The sequence below is a fragment of the Gobius niger genome (genome assembly GCF_951799975.1).
Source record: "Gobius niger genome assembly, chromosome: 1".
NCBI classification, from domain to species: Eukaryota; Metazoa; Chordata; class Actinopteri; order Gobiiformes; family Gobiidae; genus Gobius; species Gobius niger.
The window spans coordinates 24,649,618-24,662,888 of NC_136852.1; the positions used below are offsets into that span (position 1 = coordinate 24,649,618).

Here is a 13,271-nt window from a genome sequence, read left to right on the forward strand (position 1 = left end):
TCATTTATTTGAGCTGAAACAACAAAGTAACCCTTCTTTATTGCTGTCCCTGGATCCAGCAGCATCAAAACTTTGTCTCTAAACACCAAATTTTTTTTCCCTTATCTGCTCTCAATACTTTTATTTTTTTAATACCAGTAGGACCTATACTCTTTTTTTCCCCCGATATCGTACTGGTATTGTTTAATGGTACCCATTGCATCAACACATTCAGAAGGCTACCACACAGAATACTGTATTACCAGTACAATGTAATGGTACGATTTTGAATGGAAAGTACAGATGTGCGGCCGGGGCATGTATTGTTGCAGCATTGTTATCCAGGTTTTAAAGAGGATCAAGCCCGACTGTGAAACTAAATCTATTGTTGACAGTGTGAGCTTTTGTGTATGAGCTGTGTGTGTGCGTGAGTGAGAGAGTGAGAGAGGGGAGGATTATATCACTCCAAACACCTCGCACTGCACAGGGGAGAGGGGTCACTATGTAATCACCACTACAGCCTGATGGACAGATTGCCCAAACATGGCGCCAAAATGCAGGTAGTGCAACAGGACACACGCCTACACCGGCACAGAGCATGATCTCAGGTCATGGATGTAAACACAGCGCAGAGACAACAGAGGGCAGCAACTGTCTCTGTTGTTAAAGTCATTTATCTAATTTTATGCAGTAGGCTTTAGTTTGGGGGCCTGGTTTCACACAAAATGATCAAATGAAAGAAATTGCACTTTAGGTCGGGAAGAATGCTGTACTAATTGAATGAGAAAAAGCTTTTTCGTGATGGAAAATATGGCAGAAATACATATTGTTCGTGCAAGTGACACTTTATCAGTCAGGACAACAAAGTATGGCATGGTTCTTTTTGATGAAACTGTGAAAAACAAAGGCCAGAATTGCGTTGAGCTTGAGTTAAACAGTGCTTCAGACAGCCTGTGCCTTGCCTTGGTCAAAAATGGGCGTGGTCAGGCATCTACGTCATCACTCGCCGCCCAATGTTCAAATCGTCCAGGGGCATGTGTCCTCTCATTGGTTAGCATGTGGCTAATTTACCAAGGATACATCAGTGTTGCCTTCACTGCCTTGCTCCAGCCAAAATCACCCATAATCCACCACGGCTCTTGTGCATCATTTGATTCAGACATACAAGGAAATGTCACGGCTGCTGGAGTAAAGGAACTTCATTTGTTTCGTGGGCATTGCATTTAATTGCTATGAGGCACTCAGATGGGTTTCATCGTCTCTGACTGCTTCTTATTTATTTATTTATTTATATATTTGTAGTTATAGGTAAAAATACAATTACTTCCACTCCACCAGCCTTCAGAATCCCCCTCCTCAGCAGATCCTCCCCTGCACGAAACACAACTTCCTTTTTTATTTTGCGATGCCACTTCCTTTAGCTCTGAAGTGTCTTCCATAAGCGGCTCTTTTTGGACCAAGGCAGGACACTTGCCTTGGACTGAAAGGAAGTAAGTCTGAAAGTACTGCCTTCAACACCAAGGCGAGGCACCTATGAGTTGGGAAACAGCCTTTGTGTCCGTGTAGAACTGATTGTATCTTGACTATTCCAGTCCTATGTAAACTAATAGGAGTGGATGGGTGGGCACAGTTCATGGCGGCGCCCACGCAATAAGGTGGATAGCGTTTATGCTGATGATGTCCCAACACCGAGGGCTTGTGAGTGCGCACCCCTCTACTGGCAACGGCTACAATAACCAAATACATTTTCTATGTTTGGGGGAAAAAAAACAACAACGTAAACTAAGGTTCCAACTGGCAGCCGGCGGATTGAGGAACAGGGAGTGCTCTCTGCTTTTTGCAACACATCAAACCGTGCAACAAAAACCAATATTTCATGTTCGACTGTATACGAGCTCACATTGAAACAGCACACGGCGCCCTGTCATCTACCATATTTCTAGCATCATTGACGCACTCCAGACGCCGCACTTCATAACTTAGAACCATTACATTATACAGCCCATAATCTGCAGGCTACCGGCTTTTAAGGCCTGGACTACATTAAGACATGGTGGCTAAACATACATTGTGCTAACGGGGTCGACACAGAACAAGCACGTCTGAGAAGTTGTCAAGTGCCTAATGGCTTGCGTCGTATATCAAGGCCTTTGTAATAATAACACTGTACATATGAAGGGAGAAGATTTAACGGCGTGAATGAGTGGTCTGGGAGAGCGGCTAATGCGGGTCGTGACAGACTGGTGTTGAGTTAATTCTTAATGGCTTTTAGCATCAACTTTAATCACTGACGACGACGGTTTCCTCCGAAATGACCTTGTACTGGAGGCACTTCATTTGTCAGTGCCCACCTCGCCGAGCTCACAGCGGGCCGATAACGCCGCGGTGCAGGCATGTGTGGTCGCGGGCACCTGGTGACAATGCACAGATGTGAACATGTGACGACTGTGCATGTGTGTGGCGGGCAGGCACGCGCTGCTGTGGAGATGGGCAGAGCTGCAGAAGTGAAAAAGTACATTTCAAGTTTATCCGATCAAATAATCAGCTGTAATCTTAAGAAATATATTCAGTATGATTGAAATATGAAGTGTGAAGGAACAATAATGAAGGAAATATGGAGGAAACATTGTCTTGCCACGTACATTCATCTGAAATAATTAACAATTAGTATTATCTAGTAGTGGAGATTTTGCAACTTTTTGTTTTGCTTTGCTTCTGTTTATAAATAATGAAAATACACCTTTCAGTTAGTTTCTATTACAGGTATTTTCCATTATTCAGACTTGATACAGACTTTTTATAGTTTAAGTTAAAATAACATACAGCTGTGCTCAAAAGTTTACATACCCTGGCAGAATTGTACATTTTTTTCTTCAAAGACTATGAATGAACGATGATTACACAAAAACTTTTTTTTTTTTTCACTCATAGTGAAATTAGTTGTGTGAAGCAATTTATGGTGAAACAAGTGAGTTTGCTATTTTTAAATCATAATGAAAAAAGAAAATACCAAAATGTCATGAGGCCGTCCTTCTGTGGACCCACCACCTTCAGGAGGAGCTGGTGCAATGTGATTTGGGCAGCTCCAAAAGTCCCCGCCCACGACCCAGCAACGGACAAGTCGAAGAAGATGGATGGATGGACCCTGATCAAAAGTTTACATACCCCAGTTCTTAATACTGTGTATTGGATGCTTTCGCATCAATGACAGCTTGGAGTATTTTGTTGTAGTTGTGGATGAGGCTCTCCCCACAGCGGTTCAGTGATATTGAGATCAGGAGACTGATCACTAACGGGACCTTCACTTTATTCTGTTGGAGCCGGTGGCATCAGCGAACCACCTCTATATTTCACAGTGGGTATGGTGCACTTTTTTGTTGTCAACAAGGCCAATGATGGCCTCTGATGAAAAGTGCACCAGACCTACTGTGAAATATGGAGCTGGTTCACTTATGCCATCAGCTGTGTTATTTGTGTTTTCTTTCATATTCTTGAAAAATAGTCAAAAAATCCAAAATTCTGCCAGGGTATGTAAACTTTAGAGCACAACTGTATATGTGGAGAAATACTGCTTAGTACTATAATCAGTTATCAAAATGCCACTAGAGGGAGCACCTTCTTGTTTAGTACACCAGCCACTAGCAGCAATGTATATATGAAACTTAGAAAAAGATGACTAAATATGCAGGTTTACTAAAACAAAACACCACTTCAGGTCTGTTTTCTGATGAGAATAAAACATTATAACATGGTGTCATAAGAAAGTTGTGTTATATAGGCCCTTTAGGATGATACCTTGATGCCCTTCCTAAAGCAACATTTTTCAGGGCTTGGGTCAAGTACAGGGGTCTAAAAACGCTTTCTGATCAGAAAGCGAGCAAAAAACTTGCTTTCAAGCATTATGCAATGTGACCTGATGACACGCGTAACAGCACAGTGCAACAGAGCACAGAAACATGTATCAGCTGTTTTGACCGAACGCGCTTTGGACGTCACCAGCTCTTCATCCATGTGCACGTGACATGATCAGCTCCACATGAGCGTCCGTTCAACCTCACGCAGTATATATAACTTTACGCCAGGTGTGTGACTGCCTATGCGTCCATTATGCACGGTCATCTTTTACACTTTGGCGACGCTCACGCCTATGTAAATATAAATAATCCCTGCATGTGTGTGCGTGCACCAGCAGCCCCTTCGCCTGACACTGGCCTCTTGCTCTTGCTCTTTCTGTGTGTGAAGAGAGAACAGCTGCGGTATAGAGCCTGTAGTGGGCGAGTGGTAATTAGTGCATAAAATGATTGTGTTATTTGGATTCGCCGGTTCAAAGTGGAGGGAGGCAGGTGAGCGCGCATACGGCCCGCAGCTGCACTCAAACAAGTCGAACGGAAGCGCAGACGAGGAAGAGGACGCGAGGGCCAGGATACAGAGAGAGAAGGTGAGAGAAATTACACAGGAACGTGCCAGACAGGAGGAGAGGGGGGGGGGGAGTTTAGACACTTCTCATGTGGGAAAGTAATGAGGCTGTTATATGATGTAAGTTGTAAGGGGCAGCTCGGTACTTACTACGTCTTTTTAGTGCCAAGAACGGCCTAATGTTCACTGCTACATTTTGAACGGACCATTTTTCTCCAGGAGTTTGATAAAAACTTGTTAAGTCCTTCCATATATATCGTAAACGTTTACGGCGCATTTAATTATCAAGCCCTTTAATTGAGTGTGAACTTCGCTATTGAGATTAGCCGTTTTTGTTTACATTACCGTGGCAGTGTTGTGCCTTTAAACTCGTGGGATGGTGAAAAGCAGTCAGAAAGTTTGGAATGAGTTTGAACCATAACTATCCGGAAAAAATAAGGGAAGTCTTTCATTCTTTGTGAGGGCAATCAGCAATCAGGGATCGGGCGCTTAAAGGAACAGGCCACCTTTTTTTCCATACTGAGATATGTTCTTACCTGAACTTAGACGAGTTGATATACACCTGTCTGGCCTTTGTGCGTTCCCTCAGTCATGCAAAACGACCAAAGATATAGTTAGCACTTGGCCTCTCCCAGTATATTCCTAAAGCTCCAAACGGGTGGTGAAGTTGGAAGCTATCAAGCTCTTCCACGGGCACGCACAAAGACCAGACAGGTACGTATCAACTCGTCTGAGCTCAGGTAAGAACATATCTCAGCATGGAAGAACTAGGTGCCCTCAGTCACGCAAAAAGACCAAAGATGTTGTTAGCATTTGGCCTCACCCAGTATATTCCTATAGCTCCAAACAGGGGTGAAGCTGGAAGCGACCACGATCTCCCACGGTCAGGCACAAAGACCAGACAGGTACACATCAACTCGTCTAAGCTCAGGTAAGAACATATCACAGTATGGAAGAACGGTGGCCTGTTCCTTTAAGCAGAGCCATTATTGGACATATACTGTACACAATGCTTTTTTTGAGGATTGCTATTTTCATGGCGACTGCACTAAGCATTCACAGAGCTTCAAGGAACAATTCACACAAAAAATCACACTCTCATTCATGCTCAGCCGCTGGAAGCAAGGCGGATCGGGTGACAGTAAGCAGTGGTCGAACTGGTGACCTTTGGATCAGCTACTCTTCAGGACTAAAGCAATGCAGGAGATCTAGTAGTGTGGGTGTTTTATACTGTATAATCTTGAATTAAACACCATGAGGAACATTCTCCCTGATTTCAATTCAAGCGCGATGTCTAACAAAGGAAATGTCAAAAACAAACAAAAAACTCATTTGCAGGTCACAACTATTGTTCTAAGACAATCAGAGTATCATACACTACTGCTCAAAGGTCACGTCTATTACTGCTGACTATCATTCCTCACAGTGTCTAGAGCTAACACCAAGGTGCGGTCAGATGCGCTACAAAGAGAAGCAATTCTTTTTTGCACACTTTGCAGCTTAGTTTTACAGATGCACTGGAAGCTTGTACGCAAGCATAAAGAAATTGCAGTCCTACAAATAAAAGACCTGAAGTCAATCTGAATTGATCCCAGTGATATTTATCCCTGTGACATTTAAGGAGCAGTGTTTCTGTTAGCATTAGTCACTGACTTCAGTGTGATCAATTATCTGGTGCTGCAAAGCTGGCTGTAGATGCATTGTGTGAACGCTCCCATTTTTAATAGTCCGGTTTTAGACGGGTTTGACCTTTTAATTTGTCTCTTTGTGCTGTATCTGATCACACCTTAATGTCAAAGGGCCATTTTGTACCTGTTTGGACTGAAATGTCGGCAGGCCATCCACATGATGCATATACAGTGGTTGTGCAAAACAAATTGTGATATGAGAACACAGAGCAAGGAGACTCCAAGTGACGACTGAAAAGCCCAGCAAATGTATTAACGTAGAAATGATAATTGTGTTTCACTTTGTTTTTACTTTATTTTAATCCTTTTTTCACCATTTGGAGTCTAGCTATAGGTTAAAGAATAAAACAAACCAAAAAATAAGGGCAAAAATGAATAAATGGATGCTAATTGTTCCGTTTGCTGGGTTTGACAGCGTTATGAGGGACGCACCTGCTCAGGCTGGTTGGCGTTGGACAGCGGGATGACCATCCAGATGATGTTGAGGTTGTTGAGGGCAGCGCTGGTGGTGAACGAACAGGGCAGGACGGCAGCTTGGCCCCGCGCCACCTGCACACTGCTCTGGGACACGGTCACATCCAGGGCCTCCACACACACTGCGCAGAGAGAAAGGTAGAGCACTGGTCAGAGAGGGCGCCGGAGAGGACAGGGGCAAACAGATAAGACGCAGAGCAATGGAGCGCGTTCAGATGGACCTGGGAGGAACTTTGGATATATGTCTGTGTCTCTAGTACCAAGTCTTTTTCACTGTTCAACCTATGCTCACACATTCAGATGGAGAGAAGGAGCCAGGGAGGAACAGATACGACCGAGCAATGAAACACCATATCACCTCGACAATGCTCAAACCTATCTGATCGTCTTGTGTTAGTAGCACGAGGTCTTTTCAATTTTCTATCTCAATTGGAACTCATTCATGGAAAAGTCGAGGTGTTGGCTAAAAGAGGAACACTTTGAAGCATTGAAACAACAAACTCCTTCCACCTCTTCGTTTTTAGACATATCTTGTTTTCGTGACAATATTAAAAGTGTTACAAAGCCTTTTCACCTCCAACACCTTTTGTTTTAATTCACAGACCGCACACATTCATGTTCATATTCTTGAAGTTCCCTATGCATATATAATCACTGAATAGTGGCACTTCCTCAAGAAATCATTCATTTTGATGCACCCTAAATAGTCCATGCCATAACCTGTGATGATGACCCAAGTTTTGTGGCGTGGAATTGTTTGCAAAATGCCCAATCCCCTCTTCTCTTAACCCCACGATTGTGCGAGGCTTTCAAAAAAGTCATGGTCACAAAAAATCTGACTAATTTCACGAGATGGCATGCAGCACTCGCAGAGAAAAACACTGCAGACAGCCAAATTGCATTTAATCTACCAAGCTGCCAAAATGAAAAACAGGCTTGTGTTTTACACAGCTTTTATACACTTTATCTGACAGGTAATGAGGCTCCAGTGAGGGAAAACATTGAGAAACACTGTCAAAACATAAGCCAATTACAATAAAACATTTTGCTGGAAAAATGGCACATTTCGATAGTAAATAAGCAGTTATACACAACACTCTGCTACTGTCATCTCTACTTTTCATCTCAATTGCAAAATAAGCTCGCCTTGTGATCCAAGCCAGTCTTTTGAAAGTCTCTCGGCAGAGAGACAAACAGAGATCACACCGAGGAGGATCACATGAAACATGTAGCAGTTTAATGGGAAAACATGATAGAGCGTCTCCAGAGTAAATCATTTGTCTGAAACAACTCGCTTCATTTCTGTTTCAAAGCAACAACCTTGGTATTAATAAGAGAACATGCCCACTGGGGATAGCCAGGCTTATTTTTGACATTCTGTATGGGCATATAGATCCCGCATTAAGAGTAAGAGAGTGCATTCATTTTCAAGAGCAGAGATCTGTTTTTCTTTCCTTCCAACTTTGTGCAAAGAAGAGAATTGAACAGAGACAGTTCCAAGATGTGCCAGCCGGGTTTATTTGCCATTTGAAATACCACACATTATGCCCGGATAGACTCCAGTTTAATAGAATAAATAAATAAATACATTAAATTAAATTCAGTAAACAATAATACAATAAAACAAACCATAAATAATGACAAATAGCTACAAAAAAGGCTTAAAGGGACTAGATGAAAGTTGGTCATTTTTATACTCACTACTGCCACCTCAGGTCTTACTCGTAACTGCAGCTTCTACATTAAGCTTGTCCAGGACGCCACTTCGGACCCGAGGTAACACCTTTTTGAGTGACAGTGCAGGATTTTAGAGGCAGTTGTGTTGAATATGTCTGGACTCATTCTACACATTAGGACATGGCTGGAACATGTAAAATACTTAATTTTAACATTATTAAACTCTACAGTCACTTTAAAGTGTACAGTATATAGGTGATCCAGTTTCTTGGTCATCAGTTCAGATCGTCAAATATGTTTGGAATTGCCCATACAGTATGGTCATGTTTGAAGCACTCCGAGGGGGAAAACAAAGAAGAGAAAATTAACTTTCTCCCATTTCTCCACCACTTACTTTAACAATTGCTGAATTATGAACATAATTTTATGCTAAACAAAGAGACAGAGACATGGAGAGGAGCAAAGTGGTTCAACCGCCCATAAATACTAAAATTGAACAATGCTAACCAGGAACCTAGCGACGCTAACGTTAACTTTATGGTTTATGGTTGGTTATGACGCATAGTCGTCTGTATGTTTACATCATATCACCAAAACTGATTCCTTCCGGCCCATTTTTGTCTACAAACATTTTTTTATTTTTTTCCCCGTTTGCTAACCACAAACCGTCCATGCACCTCATCCGAACACAGCTGTCAGGTATAACAGACCCGCGCTGACAAATGTATCCATGCTGGATCCTATTTCGAGACCGGCTAAAGACATTACGCTTCAAATTAAGTTAGATCTTCCCCCACAAGCATGTATCCCTGTCCAAAAAGCGCGGCGGGAAGTCCTCTTATCTGAGCGCGGTGAGGCGGACGATGGCACTGATATGATTAGCCGTAATTGATCATGTCCTGCGAATCGTCCTTGTTAGCGATAATGTCAGATGATGGTCATGCCACAAACAGCAGCGCCGGCGACCACAAGTTTGTCATCGAGCTGTCAAAGCAAATGTCAGCCACGCGCTCGCAATGCATAATTCAATGTATAGATTAGCGTTTAAGCAGGGGAGATATTATCGCGTTCAGATGATAGAGGGGGATTTACAATCTCCAAAACCAGACACTGAGTCTACAAATATACAGCACAGACATTCAAACAACACAGAAAGGGCATTCAGTTGAAAGTGTCCAAATCGTACATGCTATGCACCGAGACGCCTTTAAGTCGAGTTTTGAATACTGCAGTCTCATTCTCGCCGACAGACTGCTTGTTGCTCCTTGTGTCGGCCCAAAAACCTGCCGGACATCCCACGCTCTCCTCCCGTTGGCAGACACCACGCTCCCCACAGCCTCAGCGCCGGCTACAAGCGCGCTCCGGCTCTTTTTTAACCATAGCTGAGACATACTTACGCGGAAATTGCTCTGTGCTTTATGAATTATGCAAAATAAAGCGTTATATCAGCGCTGTCATCTTGGATTTTGTTTGAGGCAACTCTTAAATGCACGGCTTATGAATAATTGCGGCGTGTGTGTTATGGCTGTCTTGTATGCACTTTCAAGGGATCGTCGTGTGATGCAGCTTTGTAGTCGAGTTGCAATTTCTCCAGTCCAAGTCGCCGAGGCCAAGTCCTGAATGTGCAAGTCCAAGTCCAAGTCAAGTCCCTACCTTAAAGTGATCTAAATGTATGACACATGTTATAAAATGTGCAAAATGGATCACCTGGTCTTGCATTTTGATGTAAAGTAAGTATTTTTTTTTTTTGTCCCTCCTTCCCGGATCTCAGCAGCCAATCAGAATCTAGTATCCTCCCGCGTTGACCAATGAGGCGAGCTTTTCCTGTGAACCAGCCAGTCAGGTCCAATCAGGAAACTCTGTTCCTGCTCTCCTCATTTGCCTTTTGTCTGGTTAATTGACTCTGTGCATAACTTCAAATCAAAACAACGCCGCCCAAGAAGCGACTTCCTGATTCGATCCAGCACACCAAAATAAAAGTACACAGCTCTTCTCATTGGTTTGTCCTGCAGGTACTTGCTACATTACAAGAACATCATTGAATACACACTTTAATTGTTTTGTCTTTTAATAGTTAGGCAGTGCTTTTATTTTTGGTGTGCTGGATTGAAACAGGAAGTCACTTCTTGGGCAGCGTTGTTATGATTTAAAGTTTGGCGAGGAATCTGATTTTTTACTTTCAAATCTCACTGTATCGCTCCTCACTTTGAAAACTTACAGACTGTCACTTTAAAGGACCGAAGACACACAACGATTGATTGCACTTTCCATTTGTTTTATTAGACATGGCTTGAAAGGTAACTAACCGATGCACTCTCACATCCACACACATGGTACACATACGCTGCCTGACCAGAAGCAAAAAGTTGCCACACAGTTGCTTTGACTATAGCACGACCACGACTCTTGGAGGTGGAGTCGTGGAGTATAATAAAGTAAAGCACCATCTATCTACCCACCTCTGCATTCGCTCAGTGCAGCTAATGACCTCCCATTAGTCCGCATGACGTCTATAAACACAGAGCATCCTTATGAAGATGCTGCTGAGGTCACTCCTCTAATCTCATCTTCAATCCACTGCGAACAGAGCTCGCTTCCTCAAGGCTATTAATCTCTCTTCTTATTGAAGGATTAACAGTAAAAAAAAAAAAAGAAGGAACTTCGCGAGACACTATAACCCCGACAAACTAGCATCTGTTTGGCTGTTAATTGTCAAGAGGGGGGAAACTGAGGGGGATATTGGTTTAAATGTTCAATGTTATGCACTATGCAGGCTTTTTAAAACAATTATTCAATGCCTTAGTATTCGTATTCTAAATTAGAACAGTGTTCATGTTACAAAGAGTTTCTCAAATCAACACTATTAGTCCTCCTATTGTTGATATAATGGAAACTAAGAATATTGACAAACTTCCTCCTCCTTTCTCTTTTTAATTTTGTTCAGTTCAGTTCACCCCCGCCTTAAATGAGGACATTTTTACCCGTTTGGCTTTACCCAAATCTAAAAGCTTCTTGAATAAATAAATAAAAAGATTCAAAATAGCAGCGAAAATGAGATGTAAGCAAGGATGAAAACGAAGCAAAAAAGTTGACAAAAAATTTCCAAAAACGGTCAGAATATGATTTTTTTTTTAAAGTGACGACAACGTGCATGGCAACAATGCAAGGAAAATCTTCGATCAGTTTTGTAGGTCTTAGCTTTCAAATGAGGCGTTACACTGGCCTATTAGGCTGCAAGCTCCGAGTCGAGAAGCTTTTCGACTTGGGTGAAGTCAAGCTTATCAGTTCAACCTTATAAAGATGGCACTGAAAACCAAAGTGCTTCTAAGGTGCCACTTGGTGCGCAAAAGGCGAACCCGCTGTACTAAAGAGAGAAGGAGCATCTTTTCGCCTGTAAGCCTTGTTCGAGCAGCTCTCTCTAAGGCCCACAACAGCTGGAGGGCTCATTTCAAAACACTAGATTATGAAACCGCCGCGCACTCAGCCTGCAAAAAGCTCCCACGACCAACCATCTTACAAACTTACACTTCCCCATCCACGCACATACGGCATGAAAATATATGCACAATTTCAGCAGAGACACATGCCCACCCGCCCAACCAACCAACCAACCAACCCAACCCGACCCGCGATACCACCCACTGTCCCTATCAGCTCTGAGTCAAAGGCATCACACGTGTGTCATCTGCAGCGTACGGCGGCCCTTAAGGGACACTTCTAAAGGAGAGAGCGATATAAAACGGCTTGACAGCTTCCCATCCTATAAAGTGGAGCCCGCAGTTGCTTGGCATTGCCTCATTACTGCGCTCCTCTTCTGCCAAAAAGCTGGGAGCGTGTCCGGTAGTCGGAGTCGCTCGCTCCTCCAGAAACCGCGGTGTCGAACGGGTTGATACGGTTACGGTTAGCGCCTCGCTGTCGAATGTGGCCACGCAGATAACGCTCGCCCGTACAGCCTTTGCGGTTTACAAAAGGAGCCACGAGAAAAGAGCCAAAGAATATTACAGGGGGGGTGGAGGGGGGGGGGAACAAGACGATTTCAGTCTGAGCAAATAGGATCATGCAGTGACCAAGCTGGCAAATAAAAGATGAACTGAGCTGTCTGTTTTTTTTTCCTTCTTCTGGGATTTGTAAAAGATGATTTCTGCCTTAGGTACTGCCCTTTGTTCAGTACCTATGTTGTTTTATTTATGTATTCAACACACTTTGCGAAACTAAACCACCCAACAAACAAACAAGACTTCATGTGTTAGTAGTTTCCATTTCTATTCACTGTACACTCCTCCTAATCTGTTTCTGTCTATCATGAAATCCAATCATCTTTCTCATGTCTTCCGGCAAATAAGCAGATATAATGCAAATGAACCGTTCCCCTTCCACCAGCATGACCATGCCATGCCACTGTATTTTTCGATCGACAAAACATCAAGCCCCCTATGGACAGGTGTTGAAAATTAGCACATGTGCTATAACACTTTAAACAATGCATCTGGTTCGTCCAATGTAATTGCTATGTCCATATTAAATAAATAAATAAATGAAATGAAATGAAAATCTTGCTCCCATCTCGTGCCCCGAGCCACCCCCCGGGCACAGATCCACTGACTGACAGGAAGCAGGAAGCACCATACGAGCTGCCATTGCTGCTCCACACACCACTCACCACCATTCCCCATATTACAGGCTTTAAACACGAGACAGATACAAGAAATACGTGCCTTAAAATTCATCCGCTGTGAGGTGAGTGACGTAAGGTCGTCCCACCGGGTGCCATTGTGAAAATGGAGAGGTCTGTGTTTTATAGAACATGCACCTACTTTTTTTTTTCAATCTTTGGCCTTTGTTTGGACAGATGTTTGTGTAAGCAACCCAGTCCAGTCGACGATATTTGAACATTTCTACAACGAAGGAAAGGCAGACTTTGTTCAGACATGAGTAAATAACAAGCTCAAATCCCGTTAGTTGCTTTAGGGAAATTTCAGAGGTTCCAGGTTGAGGTGGTGGGAATAGCGCGACCATGAAAGGCTTAAGATCCGCTCT

At 43.1% G+C, this 13,271-nt stretch overlaps 1 protein-coding gene across 1 annotated transcript in view; it reads right to left on the reverse strand.

Annotated features, from left to right (window-relative positions):
- Window positions 1-13,271, reverse strand: part of igsf11 (immunoglobulin superfamily member 11) — a 242,573-nt gene that overhangs the window by 106,064 nt on the left and 123,238 nt on the right. Inside the window, exon 3 of the mRNA XM_079558355.1 lies at window positions 6,516-6,679. Within this exon, the coding sequence (XP_079414481.1) occupies window positions 6,516-6,679 (164 nt within the window). The remainder of the gene's footprint in view (window positions 1-6,515; window positions 6,680-13,271) is intronic.